Raw genomic sequence first — 22,901 nt, forward strand, 5'->3', positions numbered from 1 at the left:
TCACTTTTGGGCAATAGGGTCTAGAAGTTGGGTATTGGCTGTACCCCCCCCCCCCCCATTTCGGTAGTTTGCCCGATTAAAGAAGGTGTATTTCTATTCTTAGCACATGGGCGGATTGTGTGTGGTAAAATTTTTAGTGAAATCTCGCTAACCTCCTCCTCAAGTTACCCACGACTATTATCAGGAATCCATACCTCATTTCCAGGCCACTGGCCGCCCCCTACATCTAAGCCGCCCGGGACCATGGCCCCCTTTGCCCCTCCCACGCTACGCCACTGATTTGACCATTTAACCGTTGCCGAGGCCGAGCATTTTTGAACCCTCGGCCTCGGCCTCGGCCCGAGGCAGTTTTTCGACCCTTGTTCGATCCTTGCCTTGAACCATGTCTTCAAGGTCATCCAAAAACTAACGTGAGAACCGTAAGTGTTAGAAAGATGGTTCCAATTAGAAAAGTGTTCCACGTCACATTGTAGGTCTAATTAGCTTTGATTCGATTGAATTTGACCAATAGGAAGTCGAGGAACTGTTTTTCAAAATCACAAAGGTTGTTAAAATTAAAATTGAAAGAAAACGCACATAACTCGAAACCAATTCGTGTTACATCGAAATTTGCTAGACAAACTCATTATGGTGGGAGTTTTTCAAGTTTGTAAAATTGGATGACCATAAAGACGTGGTTTAAGGTGTGAAAACATTATATCGCGATCCATTGGGTTTAGAAACTAGGTTTCAAAAGGAAATTTGCTAATCAACACTTTCTCGTCAAAGTAGTTGGTTTAGAGTTATGTGCGTTTTCTTTCAATTTTCATTTTAAAAACCTTTGTGATTTTGAAAAACAGTTCCTCGACTTCCTATTGGTCAAATTCGATCGAATCAAAGCTAATCATACCTACAATGTGACGTGAAACACTTTTCTAATTGGAACCAACTTTCTAACACTTACGGTTCTCGAGTTAGTTTTTGGATGACCTTGAACACATGATTCAAGGTCATTGAAATTTATAAACTAAAGACCCTCAATCCTGATGAGGATGTGTAGCAAATTTCAGTACTCTAACACGAGTATCTTTAGAGTTATCAGCTCCCGAACCTCGCTTTCGACACGTTATCAACTTAACGGACTTCTTGTTTTTCATCTAGAATTTCTCGGCTTCCTATTGGTCAAATCCGATCAGGTCAAAGCTATTGGTACTTAGAAAGTCACGTGGAACACTTTTCTAATTGGAACCAACTTTGTAACACTTACGGTTCTCGAGTTAGTGTTTAGGTGACCTTGAAGACATGGTTCAAGGTCATCGATATTTTCGCAGTAGGTTTCCCCCTACATCTTGTTTACGACTTGAAAATTTCAAAATCGTACCTAAAACTGATTTTGAGATACTCGCTCTGGTTCATTTTTTAGTGGACACCCTGTATACTGTCTATATGGTCGAAGGCAAATATTGGTACTCTTAAAGGGTCAAAGTATTAATTGAAAAATAAAAAAATTCCACCCGAATTTAACGCGACTGCTCCTCGATCAAAACTAAAAAATATTTTATAGTATCCTATGTAACATAATTAATAATTATTACTAATAATTGAGTGATTATGTTACATATGATAGTATATATAATTAATTTTCGATAAAAGCAAGTCTTTTGGAATTTGACACGGATTTGTATAAAGTGATTGAACTAAAATTAGTCTTTACACATTTCTCCCTTAGGTTACGCGGTTTTTTTTTTGAATCTCTTCCACTAGGGGCGGGCATTACTATTTTTTTATCCAATCCTCTCCAAAAATGTTCAGAGACTCGGACGTCTGCGCCGCTGGTGGTCGACCGGACATGGTTCGGAGGCCGTGGATATAAAGAACGAGTTTTTGATGTTGTAAAAATTTAACTTATACGAAATTTTTCGATGTTTTGAAATTTAAATGTTAAATGTTGTATTTTATATGTCGGGGTGCTCTTTTAACACCTACTAACCAGCATTTTCCTAAGGTATACAACAATGATGCGGTTGATGCCTTATTGCCTTCTTTAATTTTTTTAGATTTAAGCCTTGGACTAGAACTACTACTCTCAGTACTCTAGTCTGTAGTACTCTGTATTTATAGTATTTCGGCTTTTTATTAGTTATCTACGAAACTTTACAACAATAGGCTATTCTATATTAATTTAGTTAAATGTTTTTACCTATTTCTATTTGCTGTAGGCGAAATATAACAAGATTTATCTAATGGCTGTCGGTGAATTATGATTTGACTGGAAGATATTCTCCAGGCTAAAAGATCATGGCTATCAATGAGTTAGCAGCCAGTTTCTTGCACCTCGGTGACATTGTGTCGTTAAATGCTGAAGGAAATGTCAATGGTTTCCTTTGCACTCTTGGGTAATTGTTAATATTAATTTTGTTAATAGTGTATAATTATATAGTTTCATAATCAGTAGTCCAAATGATTTATTATATAAGTGAAAAATAAGAAATACAATAAAGAAATATCTTTATGGGTATTATGGTATTTTAATGATAATCTTCATACAAAACATATTCTCTAGGTTATTTTTCAGTATTAACGTCTAAAATTTAAATTTTTATTACTGATTAGAAAGGTAAACAAAACTAAATTGTGTAGAAAATATTTAAAACAATTTTATTTATTGTGAACAATAAATACTAGTTTTGAAATTTAAAACTGCTTAGAATGGTATTACAATAGGCATAAATCTTTCTTATTGAAATACTGACATGAAAATTGATTTTTGGGCTCTTCAGTTATTAGTTATTAACTAGCAAAAATCTACATAAAATAAGGTTTGATCCTAATTACATCTTATCCTGTTTTAAGGCTGGTGGATGACCGTTGTGTTGTACAACCAGAAGCAGGAGATCTCTCTTCACCGCCAAAAAAGTTTAGAGGTTATACAATTTTTATAACCATTCATTTATAGGCCTAACTAAGCCATTTGTAGGTATTTTGAACCTTTATAAGAGTAATCCATGAAATAATTATGGAACCAAAGTTTTGTAAGGCTTCCGAGTGTTTTATATGTAGCTGTAGACTTAGTGTGCATTTTTAGACATTGCAGGCTTACGTTGGGAAGCCATTTTGAGATTAACTTATAGACTATTTTTCGAGGGAATTTTGTAAATAGGGGATCTACCTGTGTTATTAACATAAATCTTGGTCACTTTTCCACAAATATTTTCAAAATGTGGTGAAACTAGGCCCTCTTAGACAAGCTACAAATAAAAGGCTGCTGTTTTCTTCTGAGCTTTGTGTTATAGTTTTTTTTATCAGTTTACAGTTTCTTGTTAAAATAAATTAAGGTGAACATTTCATCACCATTTTCTTTTAAACGTGATATTTCTTTTAATTGTCTTGTCGAAAAGTGGTGTTCCATCTGTTTTCTCAACCAAATACGCAAGCTTTGTATGTTTCATATTTTTATTTATGGGTGTTTATGTTGAGAATTCTATTTGTAGTTTCCCACTATTATATATTTCTAAAAATCTTCTAATTTCAGACTGCCTTTTCAAGATGTGCCCTAATAGCCGTTATTCGGCTCAAAAACAGTTCTGGAAAGCTGCCAAGCAAAGCACTACCAGTGCTACAGATGCTGTTTTGCTCAAGAAACTACACGTGAGGTTTTATTTATATAAATTTGGGTAATTTTTTTTAATTAAATTTGGGGTCATAGTCACTTGTTAAAAGTTCTAGCAAAGATACCCCTTATATAAATGACCAATATTTATAGCATGCTGCTGAACTTGAAAAGAAACAAAATGAATCGGAAAACAAGAAACTCAACGGAAGTTTCATTAAATATGGACAAGTCATACAGCTTTTGCATCTGAAAAGCAACAAATTTCTAACTGTTAATAAAAGGTTACCAGCTCTCTTGGAGAAAAATGCTATGAGAGTTTACTTAGATGCCAATGGAAATGAAGGCTCATGGTTTTATATCATACCATTTTATAAGCTACGTTCCAACGGAGATAATGTAAGATATTTTTCTTATAACTGTTCCTGTGATTTGATTTCGTATTTAATTGTGTTTTTTCAGGTAGTTGTTGGGGATAAAGTTGTTTTATCACCCGTCAATGCTGGTCAACCCTTGCATGCCAGTAACTATGAGCTTCCAGACAACCTTGGCTGTAGAGAAGTTAACGCTGTCAACTGCAATACCAGTTGGAAAATATCCCTTTTTCTGGAAGCTAAAGAAAATATTGATGACGTTTTGAAAGGAGTACAATGACATTCAATACCGAAGCTATAGATGCAAATTTTATACTTTTAAAAAACTGTTTTCAGGGGGACGTGGTCAGGTTATTCCACGCTGAACAAGAAAAGTTTCTTACAATGGATGAGTACAAAAAGAAGCAGTATGTTTTCCTACGTTCAACAGGTCGAACAACGGCCCAGGCTGCCACTAGTTCTAAAGCACTCTGGGAAGTGGAAGTAGTACAACACGATCCTTGCAGAGGAGGGGCTGGTTCCTGGAACAGTTTTTTTCGTTTTAAACATTTAGCTACTGGTCAGTATTTAGCAGCTGAAGTGGATGATGACCCCACCACAGACCCAATGAGAAACAAGCTGAGGGGTTCCCCAACAAATCCAGTCTTCAGTTTAGTCTCTGTGCTTCATTCAAATGACATTGCTTCCCTCTTTGAACTCGATCCTACCACTTTAACACGTTCCGATGATTTGGTGCCACAATCTTCGTACGTTCGTTTACGGCACCTCTGTACGGGAACCTGGGTTCACAGTACTACTATTCCTATTGATAAAGAAGAGGAAAGGCCCGTTATGTCCAAAGTTGGGTGTGCTACTATTAAGGAGGACAAGGAAGCTTTTGCAATCGTTCCGGTATCTGCGATAGAAGTTAGAGATCTAGATTTTGCCAATGACGCCTGCAAGGTTCTTATAAATATAGGGAACCTTCTGGAAAAAGGCAACATAGCTCAAAATGAACGAAGAGTCGTTACGCAGCTATTGCAAGAATTAATTTACTTCATCGCAAATAAGGAGAACGATCCCAAGAAGCAAGATCCTCTGGAATTGGTCATATCAATGCCCAACCGCGAACGTCAAAAGTTGATTCGAGAACAGAATATTTTGAAACAACTGTTCAAGATTCTTCAAGCGCCTTTCACTGATAGCGGAGACGGGCCCATGTTAAAGATGGAAGAGCTCTCTGATCCTAGACACGCTCCTTTTAAACACATGTGCAGACTCTGTTACCGGGTTCTCAAGGTTTCGCAACAGGATTATAGGTAAACTTAAAAATCATTTAAAGTTTTAAGCCATTTTTTATTCTGAACTTTCTTGCAGAAAAAACCAGGAATATATTGCTAAATGGTTTGGTTTTATGCAAAAACAAATAGGCTATGATGTTCTTGCAGAGGACACAATCACTGCTTTGTTGCATAGCAACCGTAAATTGCTTGAGAAACATATCACAGCCGATGAAATCGAAACTTTCGTTTCTCTTGTTAGAAAAAATAGGGAAAGCCGGTCAGTTTGTGTTTTGATGTTTGTTAATTTATCCGGGAAATCTAATATTTTCATTATTTCCCAGCTTTTTAGATTACTTATCTGATTTATGTATCTCCAACAAAGTTGCAATTCCAGTAACCCAAGAGCTTATTTGCAAGGCTGTTTTGAGCCCAAAAAATACAGATATTCTCATCGATACTAGGTGCTTATCAGTTTTTCAGTTTTGGTGTTGTTTCCTCTTTAAACCTATTGGTTTCATTCCCCCCCCCCCTTTAAGCCTATTGGTTTCATTTCGCCACTTTTAAACCTAATGGTTTCATTTCCCCCCTTTAAACCCAATGGTTTCCTTTCCCCCCCTTTAAACCTAATGGTTTCCTTTCCCCCCCTTTAAACCTAATGGTTTCCTTTCCCCCCCTTTAAACCTAATGGTTTCCTTTCCCCCCCTTTAAACCTAATGGTTTCCTTTCCCCCCCTTTAAACCTAATGGTTTCCTTTCCCCCCCTTTAAACCTAATGGTTTTCTTTCCCCCCCTTTAAACCTAATGGTTTCCTTTCCCCCCCTTTAAACCTAATGGTTTCATTCCCCCCTTTAAACCTAATGGTTTCATTTCCCCCCCTTTAAACTTAATGGTTTCATTTCCCCCCCTTTAAACTTAATGGTTTCATTTCCCCCCTTTAAACTTAATGGTTTCATTTCCTCCCCTTTAAACTTAATGGTTTCATTTCCTCCCCTTTAAACTTAATGGTTTCATTTCCTCCCCTTTAAACTTAATGGTTTCATTCCCTCCTTTAAACTTAATGGTTTTAATTTTTCCCAGTCTTAAACCTAGTGGTTTTAATTTTTCTCCATCTTAAACCTAGTGGTTTCATTTTGTCCCCATCTTAAACCTAGTGGTTTCATTTTGTCCCCATCTTAAACCTAGTGGTTTCATTTTGTCCCCATCTTAAACCTAGTGGTTTCATTTTGTCCCCATCTTAAACCTAGTGGTTTCATTTTGTCCCCATCTTAAACCTAGTGGTTTCATTTTGGCCCCATCTTAAACCTAGTGGTTTCGTTTTGTCCCCATCTTAAACCTAGTGGTTTCGTTTTGTCCCCATCTTAAACCTAGTGGTTTCGTTTTGTCCCCATCTTAAACCTAGTGGTTTCATTTTGTCCCCATCTTAAACCTAGTGGTTTCATTTTGTCCCCATCTTAAACCTAGTGGTTTCATTTTGTCCCCATCTTAAACCTAGTGGTTTCATTTTGTCCCCATCTTAAACCTTGGTTTCATTTTTTCGTACAGGATGGTTAGAACTCAAGTTGAGGTTGAAGTAGAAGTTGAAGGCTCTGGTGGAAATGTAGAACCATTAATAACCATTGAGGAGGAAGAAGAAATTTACCTTTTCTGGGATAGTGGCAATAAAAGCAAATCTATTCGTGACCTTGCAGCTGGGGCTGCTGAAATAATTAAAGAAGACACAACAATTTTGTCTTACTATCGCCATCAGTTAGATCTCTTCTCTGGAATGTGTTTGGACAGGCAATATCTGGCCATAAACAATTTATCACCTCATTTAGACATTGATTTGATTCAAAAGTATTTTTTGATTTAATTTATCTTAGCTAAATATTTAGTTTATCAATTAATTATTTTATAAAATTTAACAGGTGCATGTCAGATCAGTTACTACCTTTTGATCTAAGGGCTGCGTTCTGTCGTTTAATGCTCCATATGCATGTTGATCGAGACCCTCAAGAACAAATTACTCCAGTCAAATACGCTCGTTTATGGTCAGAAATTCCAAGACAACTATCCATAAACGATTATGATTCTAATAAACACCCAGACCCAAATAAAGAAGCAGTCAGAAGGCGGTTTTCTCCCACGATAACCTTTGTAGAAGACTATCTATGCAATGTTGTTGGTCACATGTGGTCTTTTGCGGATCGCGAACAAAACAAATTAACTTTTGAAGTTGTTAAACTAGCCCGTGAGCTTATCTATTTTGGATTCTACAGCTTCAGCGATCTTCTCAGGTTGACCAAAACGCTTTTGTCTATTCTGGATTGTGTGCCAGTATCCGCATTTATCAATGGAAAAGCACCTCCCACTGATATTGATGGTAATATAATTTTGCAATTCTTTAGACTAGAGTTTCTTTAGAATAGTGTTTTATTATTAACCCTAAATATTCTTGAGGTTTTTCCTTTTCTGGTGGGCAACAAAATTTAATAACTAACAACTAAAAATTTTCAATTTTCTGTTAACCAAGGCTCAAAATTTTTTTAAACCAAGGCATAAGAATTATTTGTTGAACCAAGGCTTAAGAATTATTTGTTGAACCAAGGCTTAAGAATTATTTGTTGAACCAAGGCTTATGAATTATTTGTTGAACCAAGGCTTAAGAATTATTTGTTGAACCAAGGCTTAAGAATTATTTGTTGAACCAAGACTTAAGAATTATTTGTTGAACCAAGGCTTAAGAATTATTTGTTGAACCAAGGCTTAAGAATTATTTGTTGAACCAAGGCTTAAGAATTATTTGTTGAACCAAGGCTTAAGAATTATTTGTTGAACCAAGGCTTAAGAATTATTTGTTGAACCAAGGCTTAAGAATTATTTGTTGAACCAAGGCTTAAGAATTATTTGTTGAACCAAGGCTTAAGAATTATTTGTTGAACCAAGGCTTAAGAATTATTTGTTGAACCAAGGCTTAAGAATTATTTGTTGAACCAAGGCTTAAGAATTATTTGTTGAACCAAGGCTTAAGAATTATTTGTTGAACCAAGGCTTAAGAATTATTTGTTGAACCAAGGCTTAAGAATTTTTGGTTGAACCAAGGCTTAAATGTAAAACTTTATTCTCCACATATTTTTTTGACATTTGAGAGTGCAGGAAACTTTTAGAAGAGTATTTAGCTCATTCGTAGGTCAATATAACTTAGGAAAACCTGGTACTCCGACCATTGTTATTGAACCTCCGCCTCCTGATACGCCTAAGAAAAAAGATACAATATCCGAGGATGGAGAATCGCCTGATGAGCAACCAAATGATGGCAGTAGGCTTATAAATTCATTTTAAGAATGTTTATTATCTCTATATTGTCCAGGAATGAGCTATATGAAAGCATTTTAACTTAATTTTGCATGCCTTTCAATGCCCATTCTACTTTTGTTTCCAAAGCTTCAATGTTATGTCACAAATAACTTCAAAATGCAGTATATGACTATTTTACTGAATCAGGAAAGCCATGCCACTTTCTTTGCATGCTCTAACCTTTTTTTCTTATATATTTTTGTCTTAAAAATTCAACCTTTTTAAAATGTTCAGCCAATTTTCAAAACGTTTTAGCTTAAAAAAACTTGAGCATGGACGAAGGATATGCCTGATATCTTGTCAGTAGGATACGCAACTTTATATACAAATTAGCAGACTGAAATTTCCAGCTGCAATGCAAGCACCCTCTTTTCTATACAAATCAAGTTTTGAGGGTGTCTTGTGTTGCAAGTTTGTGCCTTACCGCTAAAACTGATGTCTTTGATATAATAACATTATAACGCTTTTGACCTCTTTTTTTATTAAATGTATCTGAATGTATTGCGCTTTAATTTGCAATTCTATCTACGTTAATAAGGAGAATCCATAACTGATGTTCATATTTAATTTACGGTACTTGCACTCATTCTGGTGTGACTAGCATCCTGGCTGAAAATTTTACTGACAATTTATATATAGGGTTGCCTATCTCCATGACTAAATTGAGTTTAAGGCATATTCTTAATCCGGACTTGAGCTTGAAATTCAAACGGCGCTTTTTCAAATTACTTGTATTTGTAATATTTACAATATTTTATTAATAACTCATTTGCAAATTCATACAAAATGCTAATTTTGAAAAGCCTCTGGCTGTTTTTAATTGTAATTTGTAGCATCTCGTTGTAACTTTTGTAAAATATTCTCGGCTACAGTTCTTTATTTGTAGAATAAGTTAAGTTTTCTTAATACCACTTTTAGGTAGAGTCGGCACTGGAGGTGGTGTTTTGAAATCACTGGGTGATATGGGCGCTGTTATGACAAATATGGTGCTTGGCACGGCTGGAATGACAAAACAAGTTGCAGCAAATATTCAAAATAAAGCAACTGTGACTGGAACGGAAGATACTCTGGTCATGGATACTAAGTTAAAGATTATTGAAATTCTTCAAGTTAGTTTCCTGTTATTCCTAATAATTTAAATCTTCTAGAGACTTATTCATCGTCCTATGCTGCTAATGTTATTTGCTTGGAACTTGCAAAATTAGTTTATAAAATACATAATATACTGACTTTTGTAAAACTATTTATCAGGAAAATATTGATTGTAGATAATTAAATATCTCTATAAATTGTTAGTCTATGAAATACTTCCACTTTTGCTCAATGGGAAACTGCCCTGAGCCTGAAAAAATACAAGTTTAATTTTATTAGAATTTATGGATGCTCTCTCATAAACTAATTATTATATATTTGTTATTATAGATTATTAATTTTTAGTATAATGTAAAATTTATTTTTCCCCCAGTTTATATTGAACGTAAGGTTGGATTATCGTATCACTGGCCTCCTTTCCATTTTCAAGAGAGAATTTGATGAAAGTCATGAAAAAAATACTACAGATGAGACACTTACTATTGGAGAGAAAGGTGGTTTGTTTCGTTTTATATTTTTTCTTTTTACCCGTTTTTCTATGAACATTGTTACTCAAGTTAAGAATATTTGCAGGTATTGATTTGGAAAGGATTAGCCAACAAGCTGAAGATATTTTTGGTGGAACGTAAGTTTTTAGTTGGGTGTGAAAAGTATTTTTTAATACTTTTTAATATGAAGTTAAGGTTTGATTTTTATAGTGAAGATTCAACTGAAATTGACTTAGATGGACAAGGTGGTCGAACATTTCTTCGAGTTCTACTTCATTTGACAATGCACGATTATCCACCGCTAGTTTCAGGGGCTTTATTGCTGCTATTCAGACATTTTAGTCAACGACAAGAAGTTTTGCAAGCCTTTAAACAAGTATATAACATTTTATTTTGAGATGATCCAAGTCAAAAAAACAATTTGCCTAACTAATTTTTTTTAAATTTTAAAGGTACAACTGTTGGTGTCAGCCAGTGACGTTGAAAACTACCAGCAAATAAAAGCAGATCTGGATGAATTGCGTCTTCTGGTTGAAAAATCAGAGTTGTGGGTGTTCAAAGCCAAAACAGAGGATGGAGGAGGAGGTGCTAAGAAAAAGAAAAAGTCTGAAGATGGTGAGGGTGGAAAAGATGGGAAAGAAAGCAAAGAAAAAGACAAAAAGAAAGAGAAAAATGACCGCAAAAAGAACGAGCTAAGGCTTGGCCCTACAGCCAGCGAAGGCTCGGCTATTGATCTAGATATAGGACCTCCTTTGGACCCCACTCAACATAAAAACTATAAAACTATACAACAAATTCTGAACCGTCTCATAAGACTTTGTGTTCAGGATGTATCCGTCCCTGGTGGGAGCACGACTAGAAAACCCAAAAAACATGAACAGAGGTTGTTAAGGAATATGGGAGCGCATTCAGTTGTGTTAGAACTACTACAAATTCCATTTGATAAAGTACGTAATTAATTATTTTATATATATTATCCTAAGATTGGTAAATTAAAGGGTTTATTGATATTTAGAAAGAAGATATCAGAATGAACGAACTTATGAGACTAGCTCATGAATTTCTTCAACATTTTTGTTTGGGTAATCACTCTAATCAAACCTTGCTTCATAAGAATCTGGATTTGTTTCTCAATCCTGGGGTAAGTTCACCTTTTTGAGTGCTTTAACTTACCTGAAAACCTTAATACATGTATATCTGTCAACTGTAATCATTTATTGTAAATATTCTACTTATACTATGTAAATTTGGATGTAACACGGTATTTCTATCCCCTAAATATCTGTTGTTAGAAGTTAAACAAGTATTATCTGGCTTAGCATGTTTGTATTTATATAATTCTCTTTTTCAATACTATCCCATTTTCCCGCTTAATTCTGGTTGTACGATCAGTCACACTTCAGGGTAAGCTTTCTATCTTTCGCCTAGTTTAAATAAAGAGTGTGCTGACTTTGGTGTGTGAATTTTAGATTTCGAGTTGAATCTTTGAGTTCTTAAACTAAAAACCAAAAATATTTTCGAGTTGGGTATAAACATTTTATTGAGTTTTTGAGGGTTTATTCATTAAATGTTAATGCATAAACAATGCATTTACAGTTTACATGGTAGTGATTTTTTTTATATAATTATAATGGTTTTCTTTGGAAAACTGTAGAGTAGAGCCATTTAACTAACAGAAGCTTTGGCTCTGAGTTAAGGCTTGAAATATTTTAGTTTTTCTACTAAGGCTTGTTATCAATTCAAAATTGAGTACTCACACCATGAATATTGATTTGCATGGTCAATTTTGCTTGTTCACTAATGTTGCTTTTAAATATTTGTTTTTCCCACTAACCACTTGTAATTTCATTTTTCTCCTTCCAAATTTGGAATACTACTTTAGTAATGTTCAGGTCTTATACCAATTTTCAGAGGATTAAAGATGTTAGACCTCAAAGTTTTAAAATTAGATTTTAGTTATTTTTCAATGTTGTGTAGTGACAATAATCTAATTATGAAATGTTTATACCATCTAGATCTTGGAAGCTCAAACTATGAGGAGTATTTTTCAAGACAATGTTCCTCTCTGTAACGAGATCAACGAGCGTGTTGTTCAACACTTTGTTCACTGTATTGAAAGCCACGGACGTCACGTACAGTACTTGAGATTTCTTCAAACCGTTGTGAAAGCTGAAAATCAGTTTATTCGTAAATGTCAAGATATGGTTATGCAAGAAGTAAGTTCTAAAAAAAAAGGCTAATTGTTATGTCTTGCTATTTTTTTCGTCATATAATATTGAAAAATGTGTTTAGATGGTCAGTTCTGGCGAAGACGTATTAGTTTTCTACAACGACAAAGCCTCGTTCAATCACCTTGTTGAAATGATGCGATCTGAGAGGCAAAGAATTGATGAATCTAGCCCTTTGCAGTATCACATTCATTTGGTGAAATTATTGGCTTGTTGCACTGAGGGAAAGAACGTTGTAACTGAAATAAAATGTCATTCATTACTCTCATTGGATGACATTGTGAGAGTTGTGACCCATCCAGATTGTTTACCAGAAGTCAAAGAAGCCTACATAAATTTTTTGAGTCATTGCTTCATTGATACGGAAGTAGAAATGAAAGAAATATACACTAGTAATCATATTTGGACCTTATTTGAAAATTTTCTTGTTGACATGGCCATGGTTAGTAATTTGGTGTAGATATCTTATTGTCAAAGCTCTAATTAGAATGCATCTTAATTTTACCAAGGTCTGCAATGCAACTCATGATCGCCAACATGCAGATTTGCAACTGGAAAATTATGTAACTTCGTCTGTAATGAACATAATCACCACTTTCTTCAATTCACCATTTTCAGATCAGAGTACAACTGTTCAAGTAAGAATAAGTTTTCTGTACAGAAAATAATATTATTTAAAAATTATATTTAGAGTGTTGGTTTTGGTGGTTTGTTCTTCTTTGTACAATTTAATGCTAAATCAATTTGCACCTTATGCACGCTATTTTGCTGTCAAACACATTTGTCTTGTTATTGGGGTATTGAAATATAAAGAAAGGAATTCTTGATGGTCTCGTAGCATGGAATCACTTTGATCCTCGACGGTTGAAACTCACTGATGTAAGAGTTTTATCTGCTCAGGAAGTTGCATGTACCTAAAATATTCAATATTCTTAAAACTGTCTGCATGCAAATGGTATTTAGAAGTCAACAATCGTTTTAGTCTTCTAGACTAGCTCAACTAATTGGTAGTTATTAAAGCTCTATTAAAACATAAATTTTATTTAACCTATGAACTTTACTACTTGATAATTTCGTTTACTATGCGCATTCTTTTTAACATATTAGTTATAAATAATTAAATTTCAAAGTTTTTGGCCTGTAATAGTAGTTTTAGTTCAAACACCTTTGGTTAAGACTGATTATGGTAACAATTTTAATGCCAACATTGTTTTAAAACCAGACTCATCAACCAGTATTTGTAAGATTGCTTCAAGGCGCCTTCCGTCTCTCTAATTGTTCCTGGCTTAGCCTTAATCAAAAAGTTAGCGTTGAAAACTGTATCAAAACTTTATCTGATATAGGTAGGTATCAAAGACAATCTGAGCATTTGTAGTGTTAAAGAGCAATATTTTATAACCAAGTTATTGTTTTTAGCTAAAAACCGGGGCATTGCAATTCCTGTTGACTTGGATACGCAAGTCAGCTCTCTCTTCAATAAAAATGCCATGATTAGCAAGAATATTCATACGTGGAGGGCTAGAACTCCACGCAGAGAACCGTCCTTGCAAAATGTGTACAGCAATGATAGAAGCATTATTGAAGGTCTTCAAGATATAGTGTCCTTACTTGAAGATCAGTTACATCCTTTGGTTCAGTCTGAGCTCTCTGTATTGGTTGATGTGCTTCATAGGCCAGAACTATTATTTCCAGTAGGCACTGATGCTAGACGAAGATGTGAAAATGGAGGATTTATCTCTAAGTAATACTTAAAAGTAGTATGTATTTTGCTATTTGCCTAATAATTCTATTCGATTTTCGTAGATTAATTCGTCACACAGAGCTTTTACTGGAAGAGAAAGAGGAAAAACTTTGTATCAAAGTTTTACAGACCCTCAAAGAGATGATGTCACCAGATCCAGATTACGGGGAAAAAGTAATATTTCAGTTTAGCTGATTTTATTTAATCCTAACTTAAAAGTTTTCCTCCCAATAATTTTTAATATTCTTAGCTTTGCTCACTCTACAAAATTTCCAAATAAATAGTTAAATAGTTATTTTATTTAGAATTTTGTCTTTTAAGCTAGTGCTTAGTCAGCCATGGTTTTAAAATGCTACTAAGCCATGGTCAAAATTGTAATAAAAATTCAAAAACCTTTTTGGAAATATTGTTGAGTTTGAGTTTACGTTCTTCCTCTGTCGCTTTTTAGTATTTTAACGCAGAACCCTTCTCTCTCTCTCTCTCTCTCTCTCTCTTTAAATTAATCGTGTGGTTGTATCAGAATGATCTGAGGGTACTTAGCAAGAAAGAAATTGATGATCAAAAGAGGGTAAGATGAGTGTAATATGCTCGATAGCATGGGTCCCCTTTTATTGAAATTGTCTGTCAACAAAAAGCATGGTTATTACTTATAAGAATTGGTACAGATTATTTAAATTTGACCTAATTAAATCACTTCATATTCCTTATTTTCGTGAAATTTGAATGAGAATCCCATCGGCACTCGTTATTTGTACATTTTTGGCACAATTTATTTGACTATAATAGGTATAATGTGGAAATATTATCCCTGAAAAAATCCTCTTATAAAAGAAATTTCCTTTATGTGCTTACTGCTTCAGGTGTTTGTGAATAAAATACTTAAAGTTAGATAATAAAAAACAATAACAATTACAGGGTGAAGCATTACGCCGTACTTTGCTAACACGTTACTTTGGCAAAACTCGAGGGAAAAGAGACAGTATTCATACACCTGGAAAAGCCCATTCCCACAATTCCTATGGTCCAGTTGGGAGTTTTCAAGGGGCACCAGCAACAACAGCAGGAATGATAACCCATGGCCCAGGAGCTGTTATACTCAGCCGAGCTGAGATGACACTGGCTGAAGTTCAATGCCATTTAGATCGAGAAGGAGCCTCAACTTTGGTTGTTGAGCTCATTATGATGAATCCGACTCATATGATTTTCTTAGAGAGTGTAGAATTGGGGATTGCGCTTCTTGAGGGTATAACTACCAAAAATTGGGATAGTTTTTAATCAGAGCTTAAAGCAATTTTGACCAAGGCTTTCGTATGGTTTTTTAGGTGGGAATCCAGCCATTCAGAAATCAATGTACAATAAATTGATGACTGGAAACTGTTCCGAAAGATTTTTCAAAGTTTTCTATGATAAAACGAAGGAAGCCCAAAATGAAATAAAGTCAACTGTAACAGTTAACACTGCCGAGCTAGCTGCTAGAGCTGGAGAAGATAAAGAAGGAATCTCAACAAAAGATATCGGGAAAGATAGTAGAAGAGTTAGGGCTTTGAAACAAAATGGTGTAGTAATGACCGAAGAATTAAAAGAACAGTTGGAAGATGCAGCCCTGGCTACGAGTAAAGCGTATGCCCAAATTAAAAGTATGGGATCAAGCGCAGCTGGCACTAATGCAATACCCGCAGCAGAACACAGTGAAATTCCAACCGGCGGTGGTTAGTATAGTATTATAGCTTAGTTTTGTGTTCAATTCATTGAATGTTTTGTATCAGTGTGTCATGCCTATGCAGCCTTAGAAGATATTCTGGCAGAGAAAGCTGAAAAAGCGAAAGACGCTGAAGAACATAAGCTCCCTCAGGAGGTGCTAGTTATGGAGCCTATTTTGCGTTTTCTGCAATTACTATGTGAAAATCATAATATAGATTTACAGGTATAATGACAAAATTGATCTTAGTAATTGACAAAGAACTGCACTAAGTCCAAACTCATTCAATATGTCTATTTCCAGAGGTATTTAAGGGTGCAGTCTAACAAAACAAACTACAATCTTGTGTCGGAAACTCTGGTCTTTCTCGATTGTATCTGTGGAAGTACAACAGGGGGTCTAGGACTCCTTGGTCTTTATATCAATGAGCATAATGTTAAGCTGGTAAATCAAACCCTAGAAACCTTGACCGAATATTGCCAAGGCCCATGTCACGATAATCAGGTATTAACATTCAATTTTCATACTCCTGGGAGAAGTTTCTAATCATGTAAAATCTATTTTCTTTCAGAATTGTATAGCAATGCATGAAAGTAACGGAATTGACATCATCATAGCGTTAATATTAAATGATATTAATCCATTGGGAAAAAAGAGAATGGACTTAGTTTTGGAATTAAAAGTAAGAACAATGGTTTGGTTTTTTTTAAGCCTTGTGTTGCCCATTCATTAAGCCTTGTGTTTGTCTTCTTATGAACCAGAAATATAAGGGGACTCAGTCCCCTTATATTCATGGTCCAGGGTTTTGCCAAAAACCTTAAGATTTCTCTTCAAGCTTTTGTTTTTATTTTCATAAGCTTGGCAAATTGTTTTATTACACCTTGGTTATTTATTTAGAATAACGCTTCAAAGTTACTATTAGCCATTATGGAAAGCAGAGGAGATAGTGAAAATGCTGAACAAATTCTTCGTAACATGAGTCCTAAACAATTGGTAAATTTTAAATTTTATCCAGCCATTTTGTCGGAACTCCTTCCTTATTATATTTTTGTTTCTAGATTGAGGTTGCTTGCAATGCCTATCATCAAGAAGGTGAAGAGGAGGAGGAAGATATTGAAGGTGGATTAGGAGGCATTGGTTCGTCCATGTACAGTGGAGTTGATGATAGTTTAGAGGGAGATGATGGGGTTTCACCTAAAGAAGTGGGACACAATATTTATATTCTATGTCACCAATTGGCCCAACATAACAAGGAGTTGGCAATGCTGCTTAAACCTTCAGCTTCAGACTCAAAAATGAATCAAGCTTTGCATTATTACGCATCTCATACCGCCCAAATTGAGGTTTGTATTAATTTTATATACAAGTTAGATTTAATTTGCGGTGATGATATTTTTTTACAACCATCTTTCGGGGCTTAATGTGGCTTTGCAGATAATTTTAAATCTGAGCAAATTTTACCTTGTTAATTAGAATTTACAATATATCAATTCTCATGAGTAATTATTATTTCAGATTGTAAGGCATGATCGGACAATGGAACAAATTGTCTTTCCCGTACCACAGATATGCGAATTTTTAACAAAGATGTCCAAAATGCATGTGTATGTAACGGCTGAACAAGATGAGCAAGGCAGTAAAGTGAGTCCAAATTTGGAACTTTAATGTTCTAAACTTCTTATATAAATAAACTAATAAAAGCTGTAGGTTTCAGACTTTTTTGATAAAACAGACGATCTCTTTAATGAAATGAAGTGGCAGAAGAAATTAAGAAGTATTTAGTTAAGATTTTTAAAGTAGAAACCAAGAGCTAAGATTATTTAATTACAGCTCAACAGTCACTCTGCTGGGTTAGCCGTCATATGTCAATATGGAGCACGATAGGCTTCAACCTTGCTGTTTTTATCAATGTGTTAGTTGCGTTTTTCTATCCCTTTCCTGAAAATACAGGTTTGTGTATAAATTGAAGAATTGTTTTTTTCTGTACCTTAATGTTTTAAATTATTTTAGAGCTGGACTCCAGAATATCGGGTTTGATTTGGGCAGTCTTATTAATATCTTTAGCCACTGTCGTGGTGGTTCCCAAAGCAATGGGAATCAAAGTATTTGGTCTATCGCTAGTTTTACGTATGATCTATTCCATAGGGATGCAAGTTTCACTTTTCTTGTTAGGAAGTGTTAATGTATGTTAATCATTTTACGTATCTTTTTTCTACTGTAGTTAACTAATTTGTGGTTTTATTAGGTCTTAGCAACTGCAGTTCATTTAGTAAGCATAATGGGCAACCACGGAACCTTTACAAAGAATTTCAGACAAATTCTGATGGACTTGGAACTACTTTATCATTTTGGGTACCTCATTTTCTGTGTCTTGGGCCTGTTCACCCATCCATTTTTCTATAGCGTTTTGGTATGTACTTCTTTTGTCCAGTTTACCTTCACATGTTTGTTACTTATATTTAAATTTTAGCTCTTAGACGTTGTTTATCAAGAAGAAACCTTAAAAAATGTCATTAAATCAGTGACACGAAATGGTCGTTCCATCATTTTAACAGCTGTTTTAGCACTCATTCTGGTCTATTTGTTCTCTATCGTCGGCTTCCTCTACTTTCAAGATGATTTTGTTATGGAAGTCGATATGGGCAAAACAGCCCAAGATTCTAGTAAGAAAAATATTAGTTTGATTCGAATTTTTTTTAAACTTTTGCCTGCTTACAGATGAGGTAGAAGTGGTTTTTGACAGTGGTGTTTGCGAAGCCAACAGCACAGATTGTGGAAATGGTACAAAGTCTAATTTTATGTTAAATGATGGAAAAAATCAATCCAAAGAAGGTTCTTGGGATTCTAAAAATGAAAGTGCGTTTTGGTTTTTTACTCTTTTGACCAAATTGCAAAACCAAATTTTATAGTTTGAACTATTTTATTTTAATCACTGCCAAAACATGCACTGTACTGGAAACCCATTTTCATTTTTTTGTTTCTACCCTTCATTTCGTGTTTATAAATTACCATTGATTTTGACTTGTGGGAAATGTTTCAGATACTCAAACCTCAGGTGCCAAAACAATTCAGGAGGAAAAAAAGAAACCATTCATTTTGGATCCTCATAACATTGATCCAGTCTCTGGAAGTAGTTCAGATTCTTCCACCGCACTTCAAGAAGCGGATGATACTGATCAAGAGAGAGCCTGCGATACACTTTTAATGTGCATAGTTACCACACTTAACCAAGGTTTAAGAAATGGAGGAGGTATTGGGGATGTCTTAAGATCACCAAGTGCAAAGGTTCAAATATTTACCTTTAACAATTGATTTTTTTTCTTAATAGCGATATTTTTTCTTTTTTAGGAAGCTTTATTTCCAGCCAGAGTTGTCTATGATCTATTATTTTACTTCATCGTCATTGTTATCATTCTAAATTTGATTTTTGGTGTCATTATTGACACTTTTGCTGATCTAAGAAGTGAAAAACAGAAAAAGGAAGAAATTCTAAAAAATTCCTGTTTTATTTGTGGTAAATTCTTTTCTCTTAGTTTTTAAATATTGCCTGTTCTAATATAATTATTGTGTCCAGGATTGAAACGTGCTGAATTTGATAATAAAAGTGTATCATTTGAGGAGCATTTTCGATGTGAACATAATATGTGGCATTATCTCTACTTTATTGTCCTAGTCAGGGTGAAAGATCCCACTGAATTCACCGGTCCTGAAAGTTACGTTGCTTCCATGATTAAAGTTAGTGTTTTCTTCACTCGAGTTTTTAGCAGTTGAAAAATGATTCTTTGATTCTTAGGATCATAATTTAGACTGGTTCCCGCGTATGAGAGCCATGTCTTTAGCAATTGGAGAGACAGAAGCTGAGCAGAATGAGATAAGAACGTTGCAAATACAGTTAGAAAATACGCAAGGCCTTATTAAAACTTTGTCTCAGCAACTCACGGAGCTACGAGATCAGGTTAGAATACCATTTCAGCTACACATGGCATTCTTGTATGATACGCAAATGCTTTGGGGGAATGTGTCTCATTCCGCATTAGAGTCCAATATTTGATGTTTTTTTTTTAGTATTGTTGAAATATACCGCATGAGCATGTTTTATTAAAGTTTATTTTTTTTACAAAGCAAAATTTTTAAGGCTTATTGTTTGCATGGAATTTGTTGCAAAGTCTTTCTTTCTTTGTATTTTTTGCGGGATAAGTCGTGGTATCTCTCAATTTCTTGGGCTTAATTTTGTATTAGATTTTGTTTTCTAAGATATAGTAGTACGATGATCTTAATTTTGTCAAATCAATTAGATGACGGAGCAACGCAAACGGAAACAACGTTTAGGACTCCTAAATGCTCCAGGTGCCTTACACACACTCAACAGTCAGTAAATATTACCCAACATGTTACATTTTTTATTTGTACATCCCATTGTTAAACACACGTTAGACGCAGAAATATACAAGTTTTAGAATGAGAGGAAAAAACATTTTAAAAGAAGCTTTACTTCCATTTTTTCCTGCTTCTGACAGTTTAAATTATTTTTTACTTTCTCAAGCTTTTGTTACATTTTGGTAAGCAGCCTCTTATTAACTTTTTTCTAGCAATATGTGATCATTCCTTATACTTTATTTTTTTTAAATTCTTATTTACCATTTTAAACAATGTGCATTGAAAATATTCCGTATTCTATTTAATGTTGTGTAAACAAATGAGAAAATAGGTCTAGTTTGCTCGAACGAAAAATATCTTTCCTTTCTATACATTCCTTTTTTTTAAATTTCAACTTCTATCAGTACCTTTTTCTGCGGGATTATAACTACTTCACTCTTGATTTCTTTTGGAGTTTTGCTATAATTATTGACAATTGTTCTCAATCTTGAATTTTAGATTGATTGAAAGGGGTAATGAGCACGCCCTTTTGTCCTAGACTGAGCTAATCTAATATTGTCAGTGATTGTTTTGACAATTTGCTGTATTTCTAAAGTTAATTGTCTTTGACTTTTTAAAATTAATTTCATACAACTTGAAAATTAATTTTAACAAAATCATAAAATGCGGTTCTGAAACTAATTCCACCCATTCATTACCTCCTCTACCTCTCTCTCCTTATGGGGAGGTTTTAAGCCGCAAAGTTTTAAGAGTTGCCTAACAGAGATTTAACGGTATAATAATTCATTGATGATTGTTCTAAAAATAACTTCCAATAGTATTTAATGAACGGAACTTACATAGATCCGTATAAATTTTATAAAAAGTGATCTAAATGAATAATTTGTAAAAAATAAGAATAATTAGAATGGAATACGGTTATGTAGATTTTAAAAAGAATATTGTGAATTTTCTCTATTTTACTGTTTAAATATTTCAAGATAGTTATAATGTAAATTTAAAACAGTTTTTGTTATGGTTTTCCCCTTCTCACTTCACAAAAAAAGAATTTTCTGTGAAAAGATCACAATTGTCTATCTTCTGATATTATTTTTATATTATTTACATTTTGTTTTCGTGCAATGTAGGTTTTTAAATTATTTTATTTCTTAGATTCATCTTTAAACCTTAAATAATCCAGTAAAAAAAATTGATTTAATTATAATTTATTAAAAATGTTATCTACCGAATTAATGAATATAATTATTTAACATAAATTTGTTTATATTTTGAAAGGATTCGATTTTAACCTAAAATTTGGCTAAAATGTGTAACAATAATGCTAATAGGTGTTTCCATAAAATAAAAATATAAAAAAATTAAAGTATAAAATGTTTTTCTCCACGTCAAGATCTTAAGCTTTTTAGTACTTCATAGGCATGAGTTTCGCAAGTCGACTAGAAATTCCAAAATCTTTATGGCCTCAATAAATATTGCTAGTGATGTAGATAAAACATTTACACGTGACCTTCCGTATTTTATAGAAACACCTATTATGACCATTTTAAAATTTGAATTGTTTATTTTATGATAGAAATATATTTTTTGTTTAATTTACTACGATATTCTACAAATTTAAAAGAATTGTTTGGTTTTTTGTTTTACTTCTAAATCCTATTAGTATATAATAATTCTTTTTTAAACCCAAAATTGAAGAAAAGTACTTTTTAAGTTACAATATATCATACTCGAATTTAGCAATAATTTATCCCCCTCCAGACTTTGTATATAGTTTAGGTAAAATCCTAACATAAATGTAGTGAAATTTTTAAACACTTATTGTTCGTGTTTTTTTTTATTTAAAATTAATACCCGACCTGTATAGTGTATATTTTATACAATAATAATAATGTTTCCTGGTGAATAAGTTGTTTCAATGTTTTTTTTGGTTGGTCATTCATTTGTGATTTCATGGGAAATTAATAAGTTTGCCACCTGAGTTTAACTCAAGTTTTGATCATCTACCTTAATCTACCCAACACAAATTTATAACAAACATTTTAAATATTTAAATGAGGTATTATATTATTTTCAATGACCAAAAAATATCAAATTATAATAGAAAAGGTCAAGTGTGAAGTTACTCTAAAATAAATATAGTAATTTTAAAAAATATAGTTACCATAATTTTTAAAACAAATTAGTGTGCTTAAAGGGAATATAACCTGCAAATCAATCTTTATGGAAGACTCCTTCAATTTTCCCTGTGCAGTGGCGCCAAACACTTCTAAAGCTAAAGGAAAGAGCAGCCAGAGCTGCAAACGTTGGTGTTCCACACCAAATACCTGAGGTTATATTCCCTTTAAGAACCAACATTGCCAGACGTACTATATTTTTTGTACACGTTGATAATTTCCAGCTAATTTGTAGGATGTATGATATTTTTGATGGCGTAAACTCATTGACTATATTCGCCACCGAAAACTATCGCTAAACCCCCTTTGGTTCGCCATTGAAACCTAGATAAGTAGCGGCTAAAGCAGATGCTATTAGTTTTTGTTCATCGTTATTCGTAAATTGGACCTTATAAGTTATGATACTTGCATTTTAATATACTTTTTACATTTCTAGCTTATGATTAGTTAATTTCATTTAAGAAAAACGTTATTTAATTCTTATGACTAGATCATAGTCTCAACCTCAGAGAAGCTAGTACCGTTACACCACCTAGACTCGT

The 22,901-nt window shown here is 33.8% G+C and overlaps 1 protein-coding gene and 1 non-coding gene across 6 annotated transcripts; both read left to right on the top strand.

Annotated features, from left to right (window-relative positions):
- The first annotated feature begins 1,813 nt into the window (after positions 1–1,813).
- Itpr (Inositol 1,4,5,-trisphosphate receptor) lies at positions 1,814–22,181 on the top strand. 5 transcript variants are annotated; one of them, XM_090153351.1, is made up of 43 exons: positions 1,814–1,984; positions 2,199–2,375; positions 2,833–2,903; positions 3,512–3,627; positions 3,743–4,234; positions 4,300–5,261; positions 5,320–5,502; positions 5,567–5,686; positions 6,767–7,060; positions 7,132–7,586; positions 8,409–8,522; positions 9,479–9,669; positions 10,026–10,149; positions 10,226–10,277; positions 10,351–10,516; positions 10,593–11,087; positions 11,156–11,281; positions 12,156–12,356; positions 12,433–12,810; positions 12,878–13,006; positions 13,591–13,711; positions 13,785–14,109; positions 14,172–14,283; positions 14,630–14,677; positions 15,025–15,352; positions 15,432–15,818; positions 15,876–16,033; positions 16,112–16,312; positions 16,380–16,490; positions 16,706–16,801; positions 16,867–17,151; positions 17,324–17,449; positions 17,516–17,582; positions 17,639–17,758; positions 17,819–17,991; positions 18,054–18,218; positions 18,279–18,471; positions 18,527–18,664; positions 18,849–19,093; positions 19,157–19,322; positions 19,383–19,543; positions 19,602–19,763; positions 20,104–22,181. In XM_090153351.1, the coding sequence occupies exons 2-43, from the start codon at positions 2,278–2,280 to the stop codon at positions 20,182–20,184; spliced, it is 8,736 nt and encodes a 2,911-aa protein (XP_090009477.1). In that variant the 5' UTR covers positions 1,814–1,984; positions 2,199–2,277; the 3' UTR covers positions 20,185–22,181. The 5 variants fall into 5 exon arrangements, with proteins under 5 accessions (XP_090009477.1, XP_090009485.1, XP_090009482.1 ...); XM_090153359.1 differs by lacking the exon at positions 14,630–14,677 and having other exon boundaries at positions 3,743–3,988; positions 4,052–4,234; positions 10,026–10,146; positions 20,104–22,179; XM_090153356.1 differs by lacking the exon at positions 14,630–14,677 and having other exon boundaries at positions 15,894–16,033; positions 20,104–22,179.
- Positions 17,186–17,263, top strand: LOC149966357 (small nucleolar RNA SNORD96 family). The gene has a single exon (XR_016473607.1). It is a non-coding gene; the product is annotated as a small nucleolar RNA SNORD96 family (small nucleolar RNA).
- Positions 22,182–22,901: the final 720 nt, after the last annotated feature.

The sequence above is a fragment of the Leiobunum rupestre genome, chromosome 1 (genome assembly GCF_980474605.1).
Source record: "Leiobunum rupestre chromosome 1, qqLeiRupe1.1.hap1, whole genome shotgun sequence".
NCBI classification, from domain to species: Eukaryota; Metazoa; Arthropoda; class Arachnida; order Opiliones; family Sclerosomatidae; genus Leiobunum; species Leiobunum rupestre.

Coding starts and splice junctions, on each gene's coding strand:
- Itpr (XM_090153351.1), top strand. CDS start 2,278: ATGGCTATCAATGAGTTAGCAGCCAGTTTCTTGCACCTCGGTGACATT. Junction 5,262..5,319: donor GTTTCGCAACAGGATTATAG/GTAAACTTAAAA, acceptor ACTTTCTTGCAG/AAAAAACCAGGAATATATTG. Junction 9,670..10,025: donor AGATTATTGAAATTCTTCAA/GTTAGTTTCCTG, acceptor TTTTTCCCCCAG/TTTATATTGAACGTAAGGTT.